Below are 25,278 nucleotides of genomic sequence, written 5' to 3'. Positions count from 1 at the left end.
CAGAAGAAACAGAGATTGACCTTTCAGCTCCTGCTCGACACTTTATTATTTGCTCTTTGCCTTAGCGTTTAGCATTTGTCTTTTGAAATTATTTTATTTTTTATTTGTAATGCTTTGTTGTTTGCCTTTCATTTATATTTCACATTGCTTTTTGCTCCTTTTCTGACCTTGGTTTTTAGTTTAAATTGCAAATTCCGATGTGGCAAACTTCAGCGAACACAAGCACACGCACACTAACACACTCTCACACATACATACACTATGTGCCGTATAGCAGCAATAAGGAGCGTAGGATACCTACAAAGTGCTATCGCATTGTGTCTACGGCTCACAGGCTTCCCTACACACACACACACACACATCGCAGTCTATATTCGCACATATGTAGCGCCGCCGCAAAGCATTCTTACGCACAAGAGCAGCGCCATTGGAAGGCAAGCAGCAGCTGTCTAAGCATTTGTATTGTGTCGCGACATTTCTCGAGCCTCGTCTGTGTCGTCGTTGCTGCTGAACCAATAAAATTTAATTTACTCGCATTTTTGCACCACTTGTGCTCTTGGCGCGCGTGTGTCAAACATTAATGCCTGCAAATTTGTACGTGTGTTTGTAATCCATACTTTGTTAATATATGTATGTATGTGAGTGTGGCATTAGCTCTCATATAAAGTGCCTGTAAATGTACTAACTGTCTAATCTGCATATGTAGTTGATTTATAAAATACTTACTCGTCCAAGCGCAATGCCTAACAAAGCGTGTTTGTACCAAGTAAAAATAGCAAAACTTGACATTTTTAATGACATCAGTATTTTGTTATTACTTTATGTTGGTATTAATATAGCTCTACTAAATACATTAGTATTTCTACAGAAAATATGTGAAAATTAACAGCCATGTAAATGTATTAGCTTTCATGTTAACCGTTGGGAATAAGGATCCTATATCAATAAATCCATTGATAGATGCGATGTGTGAGAAGTGTAGTTCTGGCAAGAGCACTATACAAAGAGTTGAGTGAGTAAAAATAGAAAAAGGATTGAAGACTAAGTTTCAAGTTCACCTTATGAAAACCTATAACTAATAACCAGTTTAAAAAATGCTTTGCAATAATACAGTTTTCCATAAGCCATTTAAGGGTGAGATCGAGTTGCAAGTCGGAAAATAACACGATTTTCGGTGGGTTCATTTTGAAAAATTTTGCCTTCCCTTGCTCTTGATGGCAATCTCCTGGAACACTTCCGAAATTTTCTGCTATAAATTATTTCAAAAGCAAAAAATAATAATATTATTATTATCGGTGAAGACAGGCAATGGTCGAAGGACAAGTCAAAATTTTTAGTTTTGGCAAAATGTTGACTTCACAACAAAAAGACGGTTTTTGTAAAAATGTCTTAAAAATCATAATTGTTATCCAAAATATTTTTCCTTCGATCATTATCTGAAATAAATCTAAGCTCAAATCAAACGATCCAGCCGTTGCTGAAAAAATTTTCCTTACGAACTCTGAAAACATCGTTTCAGGATGGATGCGTTTGAAGTTTTGGGAACAGATTACACTAAATTAAAAATATTTTACATATACGCGCATATCTTTATAACTATTTGCTGGAAATATTTAAAATTTTTGGAGTATTCCATACTTTCAAATATAGTATGTGCTTTCGCTATATATGCAAAAACAAAATTTGATTTTTTAAATCTACAACAACCCCATTAGGTAGTAGTATAGTATCATCTTTTCTTTCTCTAACTCTCAGTAGAGGCATTTGAATCTTTTATCGCGAATATATAAAATAAACACTCGCCTTTGACATTTATGTTCAGTATATTTTCGTAAATTTGCAATTAAAAATTAACTTCAAAAGAACGTATAAAAATCGGGGAAATATAGTTCTGAAACCCGCATTCTATACCGCAAACTTACTCAAGACACCTTTCGCCTTCACATCTCGGCCAGTAAGCATAATTTTCATTTTTGGAGTACGCATAATACGAGCAGACTATCTAAGCTCCAACTGCTTGAAAAAATAAAATAGAAAATAATGTCTTATTTAGGTTACATGCCAAGAAAAATTTTAGACTTGTATTGTTTCTTTGTTATAATTTTTTTTTTTTTAATATGCTTGTATTATTTTTTTATTTTATATGATGTGTTAAAAAATTTATAATATTAATACACATATTTTAACCGAGCACCTAAAAGTAATATCGAAATGCAAAATACCCAAAACTTATTTTAAATACCCAATCTATTTTCCTTTGACAGTGGCATGATTTACAAATGTTATAAAAAATGTGGGTTTGGCAGCTCTCTCTCTCGTATGAAAGAGTTTCGCATCATGTCATCCGTGCTCTGGCTGCCTATAACGAACTGACTTTAAGCACTCAGCTTAACTCTATCTTTCTCACAGTTTTTTTATATGCGTGAAACTATGCTTCTCTCTCTTTGTCTTCTATTGTTGGCGCCTGGCCTTGTACTCAATTGAGTTTCCCAGAAATAAGGATACTAATACATTATCGAAACTATAGTTATGATCGGTCGCCACAAAAATTCATGTGAAATTGTATCAAATACATATGGTAATTCCTTCCTCGCTTGAGTTTAGCCCTCTTTTATGGCTTTTGATTATAGCAACTAACAAAAATAGTAAGAGAGAAATATATAACGGCATACTATAAATATTCCACCTAATCTTAGTTTTCTAAGAAGTCTCTGGTTTCTTAAATGAATTATAACTATTGATTATTGAAAAATAAACTAAACTAAAATTAACTCCATTTGCTTTAGTGTGGGTTAAAAAAGGGTTACTTGAGAGATTATTAGAAAAATTATTACAGAAAAAAACGTTAACTTCGCTTGCACCGAAGCTATAATGCCCTTCACAAATACAAAGTATTCCTTATAGAAACTTTACTTTGATCGCTATATGGTATATTAGTCCGATCAGAACAATTTTTCCACAGATGGCATCGTTGCATAATACGTGCAAAATTTTGTGAAGATATCTCGTCAAATGCAAAAGTTTTCCAAATTATCAAATAAGTCGTGTTAACCAAATGCCAAATAATAACCCTCCTTGATAACTCTCCCATCACCCCACTAACGTACTGCGCGATGATTTGTCGTCATGTCTGTGCCGAAATGTCTGATCGTGTGGCTATCAAACCGATTTATTTGCTCATCATTTACCAATTTCAATTCAAAATACTATCGCCACACACATACATGCACACACATAGCACATCACTTCAATTGACTATTGCATTTCAAAGTGTTTGTGTGTGTGGCTTGTAAGGGGATAATGATGCTGATCGACAATTTCCTCAAGTGAAATGCAATCAAGCCAATATAATAGCAATGAAAATAGAATATCGTGTGAGTAAATGAAAGCGCAGCGTAAAGCGACAGCAGCAGCAGCAGACGTCGAGTAAACGTTGCGGGCTCAAAACAATATAAATGTGGAAATTTGAGAAGTTCAACTCGAGCATCATCAGGAGCTCACGTCACACACATTAGACTATATATACGTTTATAGGCGAGAGTGATGGAAATTGGTGAACGTGTGTAGTGCTCTTGCATTGAGCGCAAGACGTCGGCGTGTGTGAGCATGTGCGCTGGTGAGAATTGCTCGCTACAAATTGCACAACCAATAAAGTTGAAAGCCGTATTAGTTTTTGCCAATATGCCAATATAAAGAGATATGATAAATATCTATACTCATATATATTATACGGATATGTTTCCTGAAATATCTCAGTAAGCCACGATGGTCAAACAGTGAAAAATGCTATGTGACATGACGAACTTGCAATATCAGTTCGCGCACAGCATCAATAGATTCCGGGACAACAACTAATTTTGGACGACCTTAACAAAATTCGTCTTGGACCCCGATTGCATTCATTTCATTGGTCTTTGATGGAGCGTCATCGCCAAAAATTTAATTAAGTTCATCGATGCTCTGTTGCTGAGTTAATCCACGTCGAAAGTTGGAAAAATAATCGCGCGAAAATGTTCGCGATTTTATTCCATTTATTTTCCGAGATGAATATTTTATGTACTGTTATGTAAGCAACACAAATAGCGCTCGTATGTCAAAACGTTCTGAGAATGTATAGCATCAAAAATATCAAACTTTACGATAAAGTCGTGAGTTGCCAGATTGCAATACTAAGGTTGCCAAATTCGCAAATATAAACTGAAACCTATGTAATAGATCAGCATTTGAAGCATTGTCAGCCTAAAACCTATTATTGAATTAGTCAACTCAAACATACCGATTTTCAATTTGAATTTCTCTCTCTCCCTCACTCTCCGTTGTACAGTTCAAGCACGTGAGCTTCGGTAATTAGTAGCACATTATTCGGCTACTCTTGTGAACCATTCAACACCAAACCTTCTTCAATTCAAAATTATTTCGTACAATATTGGTCGTTGGGTAGTATTTTATTTTATTCCATGTAATAAGTACACATGTAGGTAGAACTCACTCTGCTGAAATGTGAAGCGTCAGACAACGTTACACCTGCTGCTGCTACTGCGACTGCTTTCAATTGCTTTGGATTATAAACGCTGATGATTGTGATGATGGCTAAAGTTACCAGCAAAACGGAGTAAAATTCGCGCTAAAGTAAAATAGTTTTTGGTTGTTGTTGCTGCTGCGACCTGAGAATACATAATGTGCCAGTCTCATTTAACGAGAACGAACAAATCAACAAGCACACCCAAGTGTAAGTGGAGCACGTGTTCAACCGCCACGAGCTCTTATAAACGCTTTCACACATTCATTCGGTTTTATTCTTCATTGTGCGACCGTCTTTCGCAGAATTTATAGAAAGCAATTGTAAACTAATAAAGTTGTTTTCTTGTGGCGGTAATTCGAGGAAAACCGACGCATTGTGCACGCCCTTACAAATAATCAGCTGCCTGCGTTTATGAAATATTATAATGAATTATGTATTGTGAACTCTGAAGCTACTGACGAAGCCAGCAATCGACGAAAAAATATTTTACTATCAAACTACAAAAAATATTGCATGCACTTCTGTGCTCTTCATGTCTCTTTTGGTGAATTGAACATAAGTCTCTTTGTTTGCTGTACTAAAATAAATAATAATAATAACCGTTAAAGTAAACGATAAAAAGGCGTTTGAAGTTTTCGAGTTAGATGTTTTAAAAAATATTTATGCATTTTAACATTTTTTCTGCGGTTAGTGTTGTAGAGTACTAAAATGTTAATGTAAATACCACAACCTTGAATAAATTCTATGGGATACAGCTGGTGGAGGCTTTTTACTGCGAAGTTTGTTACACCCAAAAGGAAGCGCTGGGGATTCTATAAAGTTATACATAAATGATCAGCATGATGAGCTGAGCTAATTAAGCCATGCCCGTCTATTTGTCTGTATATACGCGAAATAGTATTTCTGTTTCTTAGATAATGATCTGAAATTGCGCATATGTTTTTACTCTCTAAAATACTGCTCATATGTCGGAAACACAGATAACGACCCACAAGAGCATATAGCTGCCATATAAACTGAACCATCAAAATCAAGTTCTTGTACGGAAAACTTTTTTAATGCTCAAGATATCTTCACGAAATTTGACGTGGATTATCATCCAAGGCAATGCCATAATCTCCATAGAAATTGTTTAGATTAGAACACTATAACAAAAAGCTGCTATTCAAACTGCCAGATTCAAATCAAGATAAAGATATTTGATACCTAAAAGAAGAAGCCACCAAAGAATGTCGGATTGAGCTTAAAAGTTGCTATAATTTACCTTAAACATGCGCTAGAAGTTGAGGATGGTCGGCTCCAAATTATTGAGATTACGTAAAGAAAATCGCTCAGTTCATTTTGCAAGCTCTCACCTTTCACCCACTACTTAGACCACGTTGTCTTTGTAAATGGAAGTAATTTTCATTAGTTAAAGTTCATATATTTTTAACTTAAATTTATTTAATCAAAAAATAGAAAAGATGACTACTGAGGATTACTTTGAATTCCGCCAAAAAAAAAAAAAAACAATACAAAGGCAGCCAACAAAGTCTCGTACTTAATAAATAAGTTCTTGTTATTATTAAATAACTTCGTGAAACTAATCCGTTACACTTTTATCCCAACGTTATATATATGTATATATTATATATTAGCGTGTCCGTTATTTACCAAGTTGATTGCAAAAATTTTTGCAAATGCCCAGCGAAGTTTCAGTTTTTGTCCTAAAAATTAGGCTTCAACGTAAACAAGCTCATTATTTTTAATTTAAACACAGCCAAACTCATATTTATTTTTTATTATTTTGCATTAAGTAAGTTTACACATTTGAAATAGTAATAATCAAATATGAAATTTTCCGCTTTACAAAAAATATTATTATATATTATTATATATAATATTATATTATAATATATAAAAATATTGTATATAGATTTTTCATAAACATATTATTTATGTTATGCGCAGTTAACGTTATAAATCAAATGACCCGAGAATTCATACAGGTGATTTAGTGATTTATTCATTATGTGTTACTCATACGACATGGTGTACTATATGAATACAGTACATTTTATGTATAAATTTTAAATGTGTATAATTTTAATAATAAAATGTCAAAGATCAAAGAATCTCATATTATATACATAAGAAATGTAAAATTATTTAGGCACGGTTTAATTTGAAAATATGTAGCTTGTTCATGTGGGATACTGTTTTTTGGTAAAGTGAAACTGAAACTTCAGAAGTCGTTTGCAAAAAAAAAATCTAGCTTGGGATATAACGGACATCATAACATATATGCATATATATATATATATATATATATATATATTATATAAATATATCTCAACAACTCAGGCGTGCGTATGTGTGCAGCTTCTTGCTCATATATTATGTTGATTATAGCCGCAAGTAGCTTAACTCCCAATGCTTGCAATTAAGCAGCTATTTTCAACAAACGATAAACAAAAAGCAAAACGCAATATTAATATTATTTCTGGCTATATTCTTGTTGCACGTGCTTGTTGGGGGCGATGCTCAAGCGGTTGACCGCAAACACTCGCTCAACGGAGAATAGCAGAAAGTGAAAATGTTTTGCCGCAAACATAGAAAAAAGCAACCCGTATGTGTAATGCCCGGGTAAAAGATGTGAGTGTATTATGCCTTTAAGCAACCAGTAGCGCAAACAGATGAATTGAGCATAAACACTACCGTGCAGAGGTACACACACACATGTTAGTAATACCATATATATATATATATACAAGTATGTGCACATATGTATTATACCATATACTATAATAATGGCGGAATCGTAGGTGCAGACACAGCGAACTGTTTGAAATTAAATGAAGTTGCGTCTAATGAAGCCCGTTTGCGCTGATTTACACTAACACATGCCTCGCAAACTTGCTTGTCCGAGTGATTTTTAATTAAGCTTGTTATTTTTGGTTTTCAAATTATTCATTTTTTTTGCTGACTTCTTGTGTAATCACGCCCACTACTTATGTTAATATCTATAAAATATTCCAAATATATATTTAACCCACGAGTCATTATTTTATTTATTATTATTTATTGTTAGTTATTGGTCTCTAAAATAGACAATAAGTGCATGCTTCTATTTAATTATGAGATTTAGCTAAAGCTACACAACAAAACCATATTTTTTCATAGCAACAACAACAATGAAGCCTTGACGAAAATAGATAAAATTGCTTTCTTTCTGTAAGTATTGCTGTATACCATAGTTGTATGCCCCAAAGTGTTACATTTTAAGCTCGCATTGTGGAAACAAAAAAAAAAAATCAGTTATCGAAGTACTTTTGTATTAGAATTTAATTTTTTAAATTTTCGTAATCGATATGATTATGTGTGTTTGTTATTAAGCGCAAATCAGTTAATTACACACCTTTTCTGCAGTAGTAATAATACCAACATTAGGAACTATAGACTTAGCATAATGAATATAGACCCTACTATCAGGTCTTAAATGTACTAAAAATGTAGACTGCTGGAAAATTTTCATGTTCAATAATTATTGTGGGAAGTGCAGAATTCTACACTCAAGCAAAAATCATTTACCTCTATCCCGTCTCTTTCACAGAATTATGAATATTTCAAACAGGTATGAGAGGCACAATAACGATTGCGAAAATTTATAAAAAAATTGTGTCTATATCGATGTGTGACTATCCATCGATATAGACACAATTTTTTTATAAATTTTCGCAATCGTTATTGTGCCTCTCATACCTGTTTGAAATATTCATAATTCTGGGAAAGAGACGGGATAGAGGTAAATGATTTTCAAATGACGTTTCAAAGAGAATTTACAGTCGAAGTAAAATTTTGTCTGAAGAATTTTACTATATAGAAAACAATATTTCTTTATATGATGTTTTGTTTTTTCAATGGAAGTGTTTTTAATTTCTAGCTTTATTTCTGGCTGAGCTTCCGATAGTAAAATTTATTTAAAATTAATATATTGTTGCATAAAGTCAAATCTTTTTTGCGTAGTCCGAGTGTCTTTGACATCCGAGTACACCATTCATATTGTAATGCAATATTTGGGAGTTTTAGTCAAGATTTTAAAGCAATGTTAACTGAGCGTAAGTTCCAAACTTTCAGATATCAATTTTTGGCTTAGACACCATAGTTTTGGCTTCAAAAATAACAAATATTTTTAAAGTGTCTTTCAGTGTCCTATTCTAGAAACAATTTTTTTATATTTAATCACACTTCTGAAATATTCACTAAATATTCATTAAGCCTATATACCTATATATAAAGGGCAAATAAGCAAGAGCTATCTGCGCAGTATTACTTGCAAACTTACAAAATTCAATGAACCTGCTATAGTTTGCATCAGTCAGATATATTTAGTAGCTACATATTTTGTACCATTTCTTCTACAGAAAAAGGGTAAGCCAATTCCAGATTTCCTACTTTTTTTAAAGAAAAAAAACACATAAAATTTAAGTTTATGGGGGAATGTGTATTATCGTTCGAAGGAAAAATTTTTTGGCATTCGTTTTTTGAAGATTATCGCTTTCAAATGTTGGCCGCGTCTACGTCTCAGATGGTTCTTCCGTTGAGTCCAAATTTCGATGAGCGATTCGAGCATTTCAACTGGTAATTGGCGAATGACACGCGTGATGTTTTCTTCAAGGCCTGAATCAAAGCGGGATTATCCGCTTAGAATTTAGACCTTACATATCCCCACAGGAAAAGTCTTACGGTGTGATATCAAACGATTTTGGTGATTGAGAGGATGTGTGAAAAGTGCCGAAGTGTCTTGTGGAAACCAAATGTCGCCGAGATCACGAGCTTCAGTTTCAGCCATCAAATAGTCGGTTATCATGGCGTGATAACGGTCGCCATTGACGGTTACGTTCTCATCGGCATCATTTTTGAAGAAATATGAACCGATGATTCCACCGGCCCAAAAGCCACACCAAACCGTTACTTTTTCTTTGTGAAATGGCAGCTCTTGAATCTCTTCAGGTTGCACTTCGTCCCAAATCCGGCAATTTTGTTTGTTTATATATCCATTGAGCCAGAGTTGGGCCTCATCGCAACAAATGATGAACAAAATTTCATCGCATGAACAAAATTTGTTCTTCAGTTCATGTACAAGCTAGTTTTTGTACGATTTTAATTTAAGATCTTGAAGTAAAATGCGCTAAGTCATTCCATCCGTCAGCCCGAGTTGCTGCGAATGGCGCTGAATCGACTCTCCACGGTCTTCGTGTACATTCATAGCTACGGCCGCTATAACCGCACTGCGGGCTAGACGTGATATATTCGGTCGAATATTATCGAATAATGAATGCTGGGTCTCAAGATGGGTGATGGTGTTGCGAATGTTGACTATAAGTTAAGCGAAGTCAGCGAAACACATTCTTTACAGAACGTGAATTTTCGCAATAAAGTTGAACATTTTGTAAACGTTGTTCAGACATAAGTCTTACCATAGTAAAATGCCAAGCAATACTCAACAAACATAATATGACTGCTTGACGCAATTCACGCGCAATCTGATCACCCGCACAACATATGTATTTTCGAGTTTGTATGTATGTATCCGTGAACTTGCCGCAGAGCTTCCGTGCATTATTTTGTCATTTTAGCGGCGAATACTCGCATGCTTCGTATTCGCAGATAGCGTCAATGGTTGTTATTATCTGCTTTCCGGTGAGAGAAAGGGGGGTGGAGTGAGATCGAATAAGAAGAACTCAGAAGTTGCGTACTAAATAAGTGCATCTAATTTGTGCTAAAGTTATTTTGCGCTTCATTTGTTAGTTACATCGCAGGGTTTTTGCATATGTGCGCCTTAGAGTATGCCACGCCGTTGCCTCGTTGAAGTTTTATTCGTTGACTTTTGTCGGTTTGATTTTGGAGCTTCGCTTGCGGGCGATTTCTGTTTGTGAATTTTCTTGTTACGTCGGTTGAGCTTCCATGCAAACGACTCATTTCCGTTTTCCTTAGCTCAAAATCTACAATCTTCTTCTGCTTGCTTTTACTATGTTTTTGTTTTCTCAGTTTGCTGGCATCCACTAAGTGCCACTCAAGTGTTGTGTAAACTTGTTTGTGCGTTTGTATAACAAAGTGTCATTTCGAGCTTTCGCCGTATTACTGTGATCGTTGCTTTGGCGTTTGCCTACGCGGGTGTGTATGTGTGTTAGTGCCACCTCAAATGCGTAGTAAAACCAAAAGCTTTCGCTATAAAAATCAGTGAAGCTCTGTCGTTGCAGCTGACCAAGAAAAAATGTATTGAGATATATGTCGGTATATAAGACGGTTCATGACAATTTATTTAGTTGCTTCATTAGTATTTGTTCAGGCACATACGTGCATATATGTCATGGTATACGAGTATATCAAACATGGACACATATATGCACAAACGAGTAGCGTTTATCTATCTGTTGATTTTTATGGTACAGTTTATTGGCATTTCCTTGGCATTCGAGTAGTAATAAAAAAATACTAAAATTAATTCGGTTCCGACGCGCTTTCGAAGCGCTCAATAATATTCACACATACTTACATATGCGCGTATATATACATATATAGTTGTAAGTCTGCGAATTATGTTTATTTCTCTGCAAATATAGCTTAACATTTTTGACTTACTGAACGTTAAGGCATTAAAAAGACCTTCCTTTCTTATTTCCGTGTGTTATAGGAAACTGACAATGCCATTTCGCTAGATTGTTGGATAGTTTCGACGCCATACTCATCAACCCACGTCTCGTCACCACTAATGATGCATGTGATGAATGTACGGACCGCCGCGACTTCTCGAGCATCTCCTTTGCGACCTATACTGAACGTTGTGTTTGCAAAAGATACAGGTGTTTTCGTACATGTCTAGCATTGACACGGTAGATACTCCTAAACATAAACAAAATATGTGGAGTCGTTTCATAAGTGATGTTAAGATCCTCTTCTAGCTTACTGATGCCAACAGTTCCTGATTCTTAAACATGTTCGACGTTATTGTTATTAACTGAAGTGGATGTACGACTCGCATGCGGCAAGTTTTTCTACAACTTCAGAACCTTCACTGAGTACTTTGTGCTGCTTAAATACCTGTGCTCGTGAAAAGTAACAAAAACTCTACTGCAACAAAATATTTTAACTCTCTAAACTAAGTACGGTTCTATGTGATCTCTTTTAAAAAAGCGACTTAAAATTCATACTAAGGCCAAAAATGATTCATTGAGCGTTGTCAAAGACATGACTTCTCTAATAATACAGAAAGAAATGGTAACACACTGTTGAAATAAGCTAAACGTATTTCCACTAAAAGACTTACTAGCTGCATTATCCTTGTTCTTCAATATCTTTCGCTTATTAATCATTCGCTAGTTGGAAACAGAACGATTCAAGAATTTCTACAACTTCAAGAATGCATGAGATGGAATGATAGCTCTTTAAGTCTTCTCTTTCCTCACTTCAATTGCATCTCAGCATGCATTACATTAGATGTTAATGCGCAATGGACTGGAATAGGGACCGTCCTAATGAGCGTTGGAATATTAATGAAGCATTATGCAGAAGGCTCCTTTAAGATTTATGAGGAATGATTACAGATAACACGTATGAAGAAAACTACAGGAGTAGTTCAAAAACCGGCAGCCAAGTGATTTTTCCAATTTTGTTACTTATATATTTTAACATGTGTCTGCAACTGAGCTGGACTCCAGTTTGTAAGCTCTTCAACGCAGATTTAATAGACCACCTTACAAAAATTTACAGAAACTTAAACTTTAAGTATACCGTAATAAAAAAACAGAATAGAAGTGTTAGTTTTCTAAAAATAAAGTTGTAATACTGTTATAATATATTTTCACTCTACAATCTGCCTGATAACTCCAAAATAGTTTGCAATAATTGGCTAATTAATTTCTCACTTAAAAGTTTGACAATTTTACTCTAGCAAAAGCCTAATGACATTGAATTCGACTTCCGATTTTCATCTACGCAAAGTTAATCTCTCTATATACTTATGTTTTGCATTTTGGCTTGTGTGTGTTTTTGTTTGGTTGCTGCCTACGACAATCACAATGATAGTGAAAAACTCAACCACTTTAACACATTAACCCACATTCGTACTCGTCAATTTGGTCAAACAGCTGATTTCCGCTTACAATAACTGTTCTGCTCTCACTAAACACATTTGCTTGTGCGTGCGCTCTCTTTTTCTCACAACCAGTTAAGGCTCTTTGCAGTTTTATAGCAACTTTGCTGCGCATGTCCTCACACTTAACTGAGAACCTTACTCAATGCACGAATGACAAACAGCTGATTTACTTGCCTTTTCGGGTAAGCTTGGCGAGTTTCTTTATACAAGATGTGTGTGCGTCTGTATTCAATAATTAAAGTAGTACGCCTTGCTCAGATGAACTTACAAGTGCGCTTAGCTACACTTGCTGCCTTTCCCAATAGAATTCGGATTCGGATGCTGGTAATCAGCGAGTTTTTGTTGGTCGTATTTTTACTTTTTTCACAAAGTTGCTGGCTGATGTTGCATGAAGCGATATACAATTTCAATGCAGCTATGTAAGTGTTGTCAAAATATACTTCTAGGCCAACTCATATTTGTTGACAATTTATTGCTTACTTCGGCTTCTACCGATTATTTCGTCTAGAGCGGTATTTAGCTTTAATATTTATAGAGACTGTATTAGAACACGTATTTTTCCATTTCACCATGGATTTGTGTCTGTAAATCCATTCTACTAAGATTTCGTTATTACCTGCGATGGCAAAAATTGTGCTCAATCAGTTGTACCTTTAGCACATAAAACATAAGATAGGTACCAAAAGTAGTATATCCTTCGATAATAGCCTTTCTTTACTATCCGTATAGTAAAATCCATTTTTTTATTATATTCGTCGAAAACAAAGTGGGTATTTAAACTTTAAGAAATTAAAAGTCGCATGCGATAATTTTTAGTTGCCCGTAGAGTGCTTTGAAATGTTAAATAAAATTATTTTAGGCGAGTAAAAATCTTCTGAAGGCTCTTCAGCTCAAAAGTCACATGCGATTATTTTATAGCATGCGCTGAAAATTCTCAATTGCAGGTTTCTTTGGAAATAAATGCAATATGTTCTCAATAATATACATTTCTCTCAGTTTACTAACAATTTTTTTATGGCTCGAAGCTCTTTTGCTATAAAAACGGATGCTGCAGATTTTGTAAAATCTAACTCGTTACATATGGGCTAAACAAACTTGCCGTAATGCGTAAATTACAATATGAGAATAAAGAAAAAACAAGCCAACAAAATTCAAAGCAACATGTTAATTTTTATATTTTGTATTTTTAAATAATTTTTTTAGGTAAATTTAAAAAAAATATTTATACATTTTTTACAATTAATCCCCACAACCATGACCACATTCACGCACATTACACCGCCACGCTCTTTTTCTTAAAGGGTTCGGTGTTGCTCTCTTCATCACTCGCTCGATTACAACGACCTTTAGTGCTATTTTTTAGATGCTACTTTCATATTTCGTCGCTCCCATGCGTAAACTAATCATTACGCTCATCAACTCAGCTACTCGTTGCTGTCAACGCCATTACCATTGCCCACCCTGCGTCATGCTACCGAGCCAAACAAAAAAAAAAAAACAAAGTAATAGCAACAACAATAACAAATATGTCTTGTCATTTTGCAGCTTTCCGGCCTCTTTGCATTCCGGCGAGCGCATACGAAACGACGGCCGTGCGTTCGTAGTAAAGACTCGCGTAACGAAAATTAGCGCTCGTTACTTTCGCAGCAATCGTGGTAAACGTTGCTTACACTTAGCTGCTAGTCAATATTGTATGCTGACGCTCGACGACGGCAATGCTTCGCACGCGTATCCACTATGCACCGTTCAGTTACTGTTCGACCGTACGCGTGACGGGTGTGTTTGAGCGCATCGAACGGCGAGTAAAGCAATGAAACGACAGCGCAGCGCACAGCCGATCAGCATATACAGTGTTGTGAAGTGTGTAGAAAGGCTTGTCATTAGCTGCTGATTAACATAATTGAGACCAGCTGGTGGACGGCTGTTGGTTTTTGGGGAAAAGAGACGCAAAAGTAAAAGTAAAAAAAAAATATTTATCGCAAAAAAAATTGCCTGTGAAATCTCAAATATTTAATAGTAAATAAAATTTGAAATTTTAGTAAAGTGTTGCGGTGTCGCTTGAGTGCGTACAACAGTTGTCGTAAATAGTTCACACAAGTAAAACAGTAAAAATAACGGTTTGTGCACTTTAAGGATTATTTATAAATTTCGTTTAATTTATACACCTTTAAATCTCATAGTCAATCTCATCTCAAAAAAAAAATTTATATTTTTGGAAAAACCAAACAAAAAAAACATAAATAAAGTAAAATAAAAACAAACACCACGTAAGAAGCAGCAGCAACGCCACACACAAACATAAATCAGTAGCTGCCATGAAAAAATCGACAGCATCCTGCGGAAGTCATTTCGTTCGCGAATGAGCTGCTGAATGCGCAAGTGAGTGTGCTTATTTTCTTATTTATTTTTGCCTTCACACACATACACAAATGGTTGAATGATTGGTAAGGCCTCATTTATGTTCACGCATTTCCGGCGTAAACATATATACACATACAGCTGCATATATTAATTTCTTACACAGCTACTGCTCTGCTCTAACCAGTGTATGTAGTTAAAGCTGCTGTTACGCCAGCACCCATGGCGTATGAGTGATATTTCATATACCACATGTAAGTAGCTTGTACGACACGTCGCGGCGTACGTTTGTGTATTTGCGTCTATTTATTTTGTTGCTACATAATTTTTGCATTCCTCTATTTCCGCAGCATTTGCGACTTACATGGACAACTTTGTTTTGTTTTCATTTGCCGAGATATTTGCTTTGCTCTTAGACGCATGCTGAGCCAGCTGCCTTGAGGCAATCACTTAGAGAGTACGGCAAATAAACTCGTTGTCATTTCGAGTATGTTGCATGGCGGAATTGACTGAAAGTTCTGTTTAATTTTGTAGCTGCGTTTTATATTATATATGATTTTTAATGGTTTTACTTAAATTATTTTTTTATTATTTCAGTGTTTGTAATAAATTTGATTTTATATACATAAATATATATTTTCATTATAAAATGTGCTTCTGAAATATCTCAAAAAAGTATAAAAGTTAAGCTGGTCAAGCATAATTCTCTCTTAAAAATAATAATTTGAGAGCTTAAAGCGAACGTGTTTTGAGCTAGCGACTAGTAGGAAACTAGTTATTGATAGAGAATTGATATTTTACATATATATATATATATATATATATATAATATTGTTAACGATATCGAATTACAGTCTCGTATGAAATGGTTTATTTCAAAGCTGAAATTTGATTCAAGAAAACGTTAAGGCCCTTTTAAGTTAAATGCAATTATGTTTGAATATATGCATGATTGAAATCGAGTTCTACAATGGAAAACTTTTATATTTGACATAAAATCTTAACGAAATTTGGCGCAGATTATTGCACAAGATAATGCCACAATCGCGGAGTATATTGTTCAGTTGGGACTACTTTAGCATATATCTGCCTTACAAACTGACCGATTAAAATCGAGTCCTTGTATGGAAAACTTTTTTATCTGAGAAATTATCTTAACGAAACGTAGCTAAAATTATGGTCTAAGGCCATTTAACAATCTCCGAAAATATTGTACAGATCGGATTACGACAGCATATAGCTGCCATATAAACTGAACGATCAAAATCAAAATAAAGATCCTTTTTTACCCTTTTGTACTAGAAGAAATGCACCTGTGAAGGGTGTTAAAGCAACGGTGCAAACAAAATTAACTTATTCCTTGTCTTTTTTATTTTAGTTTTACCTCAAAAAGTTATTCAGTACTATATATTTAGTCAAGCTTCGTTAAAATCCTTTGTAGAGTTATTAGGTTCGGGCGCAGCAACCACGAAATATACGTAAGAACATTAATGTGGGAACATGTATATTATTCCAAATTTGATACCAGCGGCTTTTCTGGTTTTTGAGCCTTCAATTTTCAATAATTTTTCAACTGCACCAACAAAAAGTGGAGAGTCTCCAGCTCAGCTATAAAATTAATAAACTCAAACTAAATTAATAAATTTGCGTTCTCTACTCTTTGCGAACTTTCTTAAAATAATTACTATTTAAATTTAAAATTAAAAGAAAAAAGCAAAGCATGAAAGTGATTTTTATTCATGCAATTTGAAACTTATACCCAAAATTACTCCGTGCCTTTACCAAAAGAGTTTTAAAGTTTGGCTATGTATCTGAAATATTTCTAGCTTAAAATAGAAAAATGGAAATTCTGAAACTTTTATTGAAACAGGTCCCTACGATAAATCATTAATCATTTCAATACTTTTAACGAAGCAAATAACAACAAGTTCATAACAGTATCTCTGCACCATACAACAGGTTATTGGTAAATTAAGCTCCCATTCTGTAAGTTATCAAACTTACATTATCCGCCACAAACTTAAAACTATTAAATACTTTTATATACATATAATCACTCTTGTAAACGACCTACTCTTCGTTGTGCACTTTCCTCCACTGCAACTCTTCCTCCATATTTATATTAAGAACTTCATATTACCTCTTACTCCGCTGGGTTTTCATGCTGCGATAACTTAAATTAACATTCTCCACATATCCTTTAATCCCTTGTACCCCATCTTAAGTGCGTATATTTTTACGCTCCGCATCTTAACTATACTCTATGCTCATTTGTGAGCGAATGCGAAATGGCCGCTGGGACTGTGTGTCACATGTATTAGGCTGCCTACACCGTCACACAATTTTACATATCTCTATTTTTGTGTGCCGCTCTGTTTGCCAGTGGTTTGCTTTGGACTTCAATTATCAAGTGAGATATATATTGTGCTTATTTTCTGTAGGGTTGCGGGCGACACTGGTAAAATGTTAATAAGTTTATAAGTCACTTGATAGCAGCGTCAAATCACAAAGCACACTTTTGTGCCATTATTACTTGCCTTTCTCCCACTCCGAGTTGTACGACTTCTTACCCACCAAGTCGTACACTGCGTATACGTAACCTTTTGATATTACGCAGTCGTTCTTGAGTTCAGATGTTTAGTTTTTGCTCTCTTGTAATTTAAAAGCTGTTTTGTGTTGTTACTAAAGTTTGTGTTGTTAGTTGCCAGATGGATTTAGCGACTTTAACTTTAAGCTACCGTTAGATTTGAACCCCTTGGAATTTAAAAATGTTTGTAATGGCGACATGTTTACAACTAAAGCGAGCTAAGATTAGTTATGCAATTATTATTAAAATACTGTTAAAAAAATTCTTACATATTTAGTAATTTCCATAAAAGAAATTACTCTTTCACTTCCTTAAAGTTTATTGTGTGCCATTTTCGTTTCATACTTTCGACTCCCAGCTTGGCGTGGCCAATTTATTTATTCAATGTGCTTTTGCAAATTTTTACTCCCATTTTTTTACTCGCCCACTACTCAGCAGAAATTTATGCGTCTGCTACTGTCACTATCTCATACTTTGTGTTCTGCTTTTCAAGTTTTTGCTGCTGCTCCTGCTGCTGCTGCTGCTGATCTTCAACTTACCAATTTATTTGCTGTTCTGCTTTTTTCCTATATTTCAGTTATTTCTACTTGAAGTACTTTGCAGATTGGATTTTTGCCAAAGTGAAGCGTGTAAGCTGGCACTGCGTGGCAGTTGACCGGGTTATTTGAATATTAACAGTTACACATAAATTTATATTATATATACACTTACTAACGAAGAATTTTCTTTTCATACATACATACAAACACATAGATATGTATATGTGTGTGTGTCGCAAATCTCCTTATGTTTATGGTTATGGTTTGCATATTTGAAAGGCAGAAAAAATAAAGCAAAATATTTGCCATACACTCGTAGGCGGTAGTCTCGAATAAAAGGCGCGACTTCGGCATAAATTTGAAATATAATTGAGTTACAGGATGTCAAGCGCTTGCGAATTGGCTGAAATGCTAATTTTTTGCTCAAGTGTAGCGGGTTTGCATTAACTATTTCAGTAGCTGGCTGCTTGGTGTTAAAAGTAAAGTACTCTTAGTTTGAGTTTTGAGTTCTCCAAATAAAAATATAAATCATAGGTAGTATTTTTATTAATAAATTTTATCGCGAATGTATTAAAGGTTGTGAAAATTTTATTTTATATATTTTTTTTAGTTTTATTTGAATTCACTCGCATGATAATAATTTAATATATCTAAAATAAGACTTTTTACACTGACTATTACAAATATGAAGCCAAGCTATTTAAAAGTATTATTTGAACCAAAATTAGCATATAATTTTTTCAGAATGCAGCGCTAAGCCAAGGCATAGTTTTGTAAAAAAATTAGATGGCTTAAATCTATATATCTTATTTATATCCGGTTTCAGCAAAGGCTTGAGTCGGGTATTCGATTTTTTCAGTTTGATAGTTAAGCTCTGTCTTAAAGGCATATCACGATACCAATTCATTATTTTCGAATTCTGGACAAAAAATTGTGATTTTCAAAGGTTATAGCGGAAGTCAACTTTTTATAAAATTATGGATAATTAAGTATTAGCCATTGTTTATGAAATAATGACAAAGAATTTTTTTAACGGAGATTTTTTTTAGAAATAATAAGTAGAGAATTTTATGACAGGCGAAAAAGCAATTATATACACAATTTTTTCTTGTAAAACAATAAATTATTTGTAAGCGATCTTATTAAGGGTGATATCACAGAAAGTTTTTGAGTTAAATACATTTTAAGTATAACCATTGCTGCGTACATAGTTCTCCACACATAATTAATTAACGTGTTAAAGCTCTTACAATGAAAACCACAGCTTTTTCGAGGGAAAAATATTTAAAATTAACTTTTTCGAAAAAATATTTCATAGAAAAAACATATTTTAATTAATCAATTCTAATTTTATTCTAATGCAGATGCAACATTACAAAAAAAAGTGTGGGAGATTTTTCGCAAAACATTTGAAGCCATTGAATAAATTACGCACATAAGTAACGAATGATTCCCAAGCGTAACCGAAAATAATTGACAAGTTGCAACGAAAAGCAAATCAGCAAATGGAAAATTTTTGTGCAAATTGCAAAACTGTGTCAACTGCGCCATAAAGTATGCAACGAGCGAACTAAAATCAGCATATACACGCACACATGAAGAAATAAAAGCAAACAGTTGACGAGAACTCCCAAAGGTCAGATAGAGTTAAATTGCGCGCGAAAAATTCGACTGATTATCAGCGATGCAAATGGGTGGGAGTAAAAACAAATTGTTAAAAAAAATTTTTTTAAATTAATATAAAAATATTGAAAAATGCAAAAATTAAATAAAAAATAAAAATTGTAAAACAAAATAAGAACAAAAAAACTACTAAAATTAAAATAATAAAAAATAGTTTTAAAAAATATACCTAAAAATATTTTAAAAAAATTTAAAAAAATATATTAAAAAATAAAAAACAAAATATGAAATAAAACAATTACAATTTGTATAAATAAAAATTAAAAATATAAGACATATAATAAATCACAATAAGTAAATGTGAGGTAAAACATTTAAAACTAAAAACGATTGCAAACTAAACGCCAAAACGTGCAAAAAGTGAAGCAAAAGCCAAAGTGCGCGACAATTCGAAATAAAACGTTTGAAAACTATGCACAATTGCATTCAAACAGCAGGCAACCGCACAAAAACTACGCACGAAAAATTTGCCGATTATAGAAACAATAAAAAACAGCAGAAAACAAAAATCTAGTTCAGTGAGTTGTGAAAATGCTTTGGCAAGCAAAAACTAGTGAAATGATGCTGACTGCGATGACTATGCGTCGCTGCAACAACAATAACAACAACATTGTCGGGCTGCCATAGACATTGCGAATTGTCGCCGCGAATATTCTGTGCATGTACTAGTGACTGCGACAGCATAACGGAAACGTGAACGAGAACGCGCTTAGCATAAATAAAATATTCTCGATAATTTCGATGCATGAAATTTGAATGAGGCAAGCGAACAACAAAAAAAAATAAAGTAAATAAATAATACATACACACGAACTAGCAGATGTGCATAAAACAATATTTTTGCAAATGTATGTGTGTTTGTGTCGTTGAAGCAGTGATATGTTGTTGTAAAATTGTTGTTGCGAGTGTGTATGCAACATTTTAACGTTTTCTAAAACTGAAACTGACAGTAACAGCAACAACAACATCACAAATAAGTGACAACGGAAAAATTGCAACAACAAAAAAAAAACTCATTTGCACACGTCTACTAACGTGCCCAACTACTATTGCGTATGTGTATGTGTGCGTGCAGCAACTGCCAGCGCTGCAAGAGTAATTCAACGCTTACCAAGCAGCGCACAAGATACCGTTACAGCACATTAAAAATGAGCGTGTGTGCATATATTTGCAGAGAAATGAATAGAGCGTTGAAATGTAGCAGCTGCTGCTGAAAATATGGACAACTGTAGACGTGTGTGAGCGACTCGACATAGTCGCTATCATAAAATTGATATTCGTAATACAAAAGTAAAAAAAAAAAAAACAAAAAAAAAAATTCAAAATTATTGTCATTAAAATTTCATAGCGTACATGAAAAATGCTAAAATATTCAAAAAATTTGAACAGTGTCAATGCCGCAAAAAATATATAAACAAGCAAATCGCTTTAACCATTGCCAAACAAGAGTGAAGCGTTACGCTTGACCGCTGCGCTAACCATGTCAACAAGAAACTGCGAATTGTAAACCAAAAAGTTGCAAGTGAACTAGATAAACAAAACGGTAAATTAAAACGCTGAAAAAGTTTTGCGCTGCGATCCACGAGTGAAACTGAAAGTCGAAGTGCAAGTTCAACAAAAGCTGCAAATAATTGAAAACCTTGAAAATAAATTAATTGAAATAAGCTGTGAGTGGCTGCAACGCCCAGTTTGTTGAAGCGAATCACGGTTGAGGTAGTAAAAGCGGCAAATATTTTTGAAATTAAAATAAAATTAAACATCAGCAGTCAACATGTTTCCGCAGCGTTGCCTATGTGGCAACAACTTGCTGCGCATCACTATGATGATAGTGTTCGGCTTGGCAAATCTAAATAACGGTGAGTGGGAAATTTGATATTAATCTAGTTTCAATGAATATTATGTGAATTTGTTATTTAGTGGCACATTTACACATCTAAAAATTTCAGATGCATTAAATTGTGAAGCAAAAGGGTTTTATGTTGAAGGACTTAAACCGTTTGCTGACCGACACAACTTTTCAATCGTCTAATTTGAAATTTTTGTAACTAATTTCATTATTATTCCTTATAAAAATTGTAGAAATATTAATTTCAACATAATAATTCTATAACATTATTAATAATATGAAATTTTTATTTTTATAAAAACCTGTGAATAGTTAATTTTAATTAAAATGCGTTAGCTTTCATTTAATACTTCAAACGAAATTATAGTATGTAAAGTCGTGTGATGCGATAGTATAAGCCGATTTGAGAAAGCTGTAAGTTTATTTATATTTTTTAGTTGTTATTATAGCGACCAAAAATATTCCTAAAACAATTTTGAGGAAAGCTGTGTGGTTGGTTGTCCTTAAAACCGGTTAAATATCGGCGTATGTTCTGGTTACGCCTACCCGATTTTGGTACTTTACTGGCAGCATTCTATAAATTTAAGCGCTTAAAACATAACGTTGATTTTGACATTAGATTAGATTTATTATATTCTGCGATTAAAATACTGAGGAGCTTATATTCTCCGACAAAAATTAAAAGCTTTTATTTATTGCAACAATTAACTACATTTTTTCTTGATAATGACAGAAAGTGCTCAAATAATTTTATCAAACATTAAACATGATAAAAGAAATGAAAATTAAAATACAGGCATCAAACTGGGCTAGTTGAAGAAGTCTTCCTCGACAATTTTTGTGTAAATGGTTACCACCTAAGTGACTATTGAGAAAAAATTCCATATTTATTATATTAGTTACGAAGAAAGTTTTTTTCAATAGGATTAGCAACTTCAGTAATCACGAAAGCGTAAAATCACTCTAAATTTCTATTAAAATTTAATTTTAATTTTAATCAAGAAGTTTTTACAAAATGGCTTTTCATAACATCCTTATCGAAAAGTAATGAACATTCGCAGCATTTTCACCATATTACGCATACGCAATGTAGCGCAATAATATGTGGCAGAAAAATTAGCATAACAAAATAATTTAGCTAAATTTTTTATATTTTTTTATAATGTTAACGCTAACAAAATAGTCAATGCAAATAAAAATGCATTAAGAAATACGCTTAACTCACAGTTTATACCGATAAATCGGCTAACCGATTCATAATAAATTGCTTATAGTGAAAGCGTGATTTATGGAGAGTTACTGTTATTGCATTTTGTATGTTTGTATATATAAAGACTTTAATAATGTTAATATTGACGCAAAAAGCGCATTTACCTTATATCAATCACATTTGATAAATTACTCATACGCACCATCTCACACAGAGGATATTTGGGTTGTTATTATCATATGTTACATTTGTTTTTTAATTAAGTACTGCGAGTCACGTAAAAAAGAAATATGAATTTAAGAAGTAAATTGTTATTTGATTATACAAATAAGAAAAAGGTAAACATCTGTGGTTGAGAAAATTATCCCACATGTAAGTGCAGCATTGACCAATAGCCTAGTACGAAAAAGATTTTATTTGCGTACTCGTTAAGTTAGGAGTGTGCACCATAGCTGAACTAAAAAAAAAGAAAAAGCTAACTCTTTAAAAAAAAACATATATATAAGGAAAATTGCATTTTAATTAGAAACAACAAGATTTGGCAGCTTAGAACCTTTTATGTATAATAAAATCAGTAAAACGCTATATTATATAAATTGGTAAGCTATTCAAAATAATTGCAGCGGAAACTCATTTCTGGACTTTTCCAATCATTAGACTAACCCACGGAGAGCTACTCTGCATACAAAGTAATTTGGTGATTTTCAAGGCTGAGCTAATGTAGCTCTAACATTTAAAACAAAACAACAACAATTTCAACAGCAATTAGCAAATTCATTCACTACAAATTCTTTGCAAATTTAATTCTCGAACACTGAGAGTAATTAAATGCAATCGCAGCACACAATTATAAGAACATTGAGGCACATGAGTGAATCCTTAAACAAATGCACCCACAGACACACAATTATTTGGAGAATTTCTTTAAACTTGTTGTGCTGAAAGTTTGGCATTTCAGGGTCATCCACACAAGCTCATACAATAAAGAAGAGCTGGGCAAAGAAAGAAAACCGAATTGTGTGCGTAGTTACAAAGTAAAAGTAAAATTCCTTATCATTGTTTGCAGTTGGATAAAAGTTCCAAAATAAAAATGATTCAAAAACGTGTCTTTGCGGCGCCAACTATATCGATTTGCTTACCTTGAAGGATAATGCTTTCAGGAAAGCAGATTTCGCAGACACAAAACAACAACAGAAGCAAAGAACACACACACCCCCACATACTATACACATGAATAAACTGCGTCATGTGGGAGTGTTGCAGAGCGTCCAAATTTTCATGTCACTGTGGGCGCTGCTGTGTCAGCTGTCACAGCGCGCCGAACTATGCAACTGCCAATAAAAGTCAAACTTTGTAAGGGCGTGATGGACGTGCAGAGCTCATGCTTAGCTGGGGTATCAAGTCAGAAGTATTCGAAAAATACCAAATAACTGGGGCATAGAGTGAGAATGTGCAATAATTTGGTGCTGCAGCAGACACGTGGCAACGTTGGTGTGCGCAAAATTTGAATTGAGGATATTGAAATATTGAAAAACTTAGTTTAGTCTGAATATAACTACATCGACAATATAACTCACTCTTCCCATTATTTCGTTTTGTATTTTTTTATTTGATATTTTTGTTGTGACGATTTTTGCTTTGTAATGCAACGAATTTGTTTCACTCCTCAAATATGTGAACTAATACTATGTATGGTGAACGTTGGCATCGCTTGTGGTATTATTTTTCGATTGAACAGTTTAATATCCAGATGAAACATAATAAAAAAAAATTGGAAAGCTGCCACCTTTTTGAAAATCTCCGTTGAAAAAAATTTATTGGAATAAAAATTTCAAAGTATAGTTATCACACTGGATTTTTTTTTTTTTTTTTTGTTTTGAAATAAAAATATTTTCTTAACATGGTTGCCAGATTCTTGCTTTTTGCAGATAGTAAGTCAAAATAAATTTACCTGATATTAACACATCACTACGTAGTTGTCAATCTGATATGGCGTTGTAAAGCTTTAAACTAAAACATTTCAGAGTAGGGTTGCCACGTGTTTAAAATTTTCTAGTCTATAAATATAACAAAGCAACGATGTTTTATTATGAGTACATGAGTATCAAATAAAATTGATTTAGTAGATGTTAAAAATGGTTGCCTCATTTTAAAAAACTTTTATTCTATTAAATTGATAAAAAAGAGCTCGCTCGATTTTACGCAGTACATATGTTCAAGGTCAACTAACATAAGTTAAAATATTAAAATAAAGTTTTTGTTTGTTATATTTCCGAAATTGTTTACCACCTGTTTGGAAATTAATGATTCAATTACAATTCACAATATTGGTATAGAATTAAGTGGTGAGGGAAATCAGAAAATAAATTAGTTGAAGTAGCCGCAAAGTTAAAAAT

At 33.6% G+C, this 25,278-nt stretch overlaps 1 protein-coding gene across 2 annotated transcripts in view; it reads left to right on the top strand.

The window, feature by feature from the left end:
• The first annotated feature begins 20,028 nt into the window (after positions 1-20,028).
• dpr13 (defective proboscis extension response 13) overlaps positions 20,029-25,278 on the top strand; it is a 133,220-nt gene continuing 127,970 nt past the window's right edge. The window contains exon 1 of one of the 2 annotated variants that reach the window (XM_036370049.2): positions 20,029-21,682. In XM_036370049.2, coding sequence (XP_036225942.1) covers positions 21,598-21,682 — 85 coding nt within the window. In that variant the 5' untranslated portion in view covers positions 20,029-21,597. The remainder of the gene's footprint in view (positions 21,683-25,278) is intronic. The other variant, XM_014247327.3, reaches the window with a different exon arrangement.

This window comes from Bactrocera oleae, chromosome 4 (genome assembly GCF_042242935.1).
Source record: "Bactrocera oleae isolate idBacOlea1 chromosome 4, idBacOlea1, whole genome shotgun sequence".
Lineage (NCBI taxonomy): Eukaryota > Metazoa > Arthropoda > Insecta > Diptera > Tephritidae > Bactrocera > Bactrocera oleae.
Note: the sequence above shows the minus strand (reverse complement) of the source record. Positions and strands in the feature narration are given on the sequence as shown.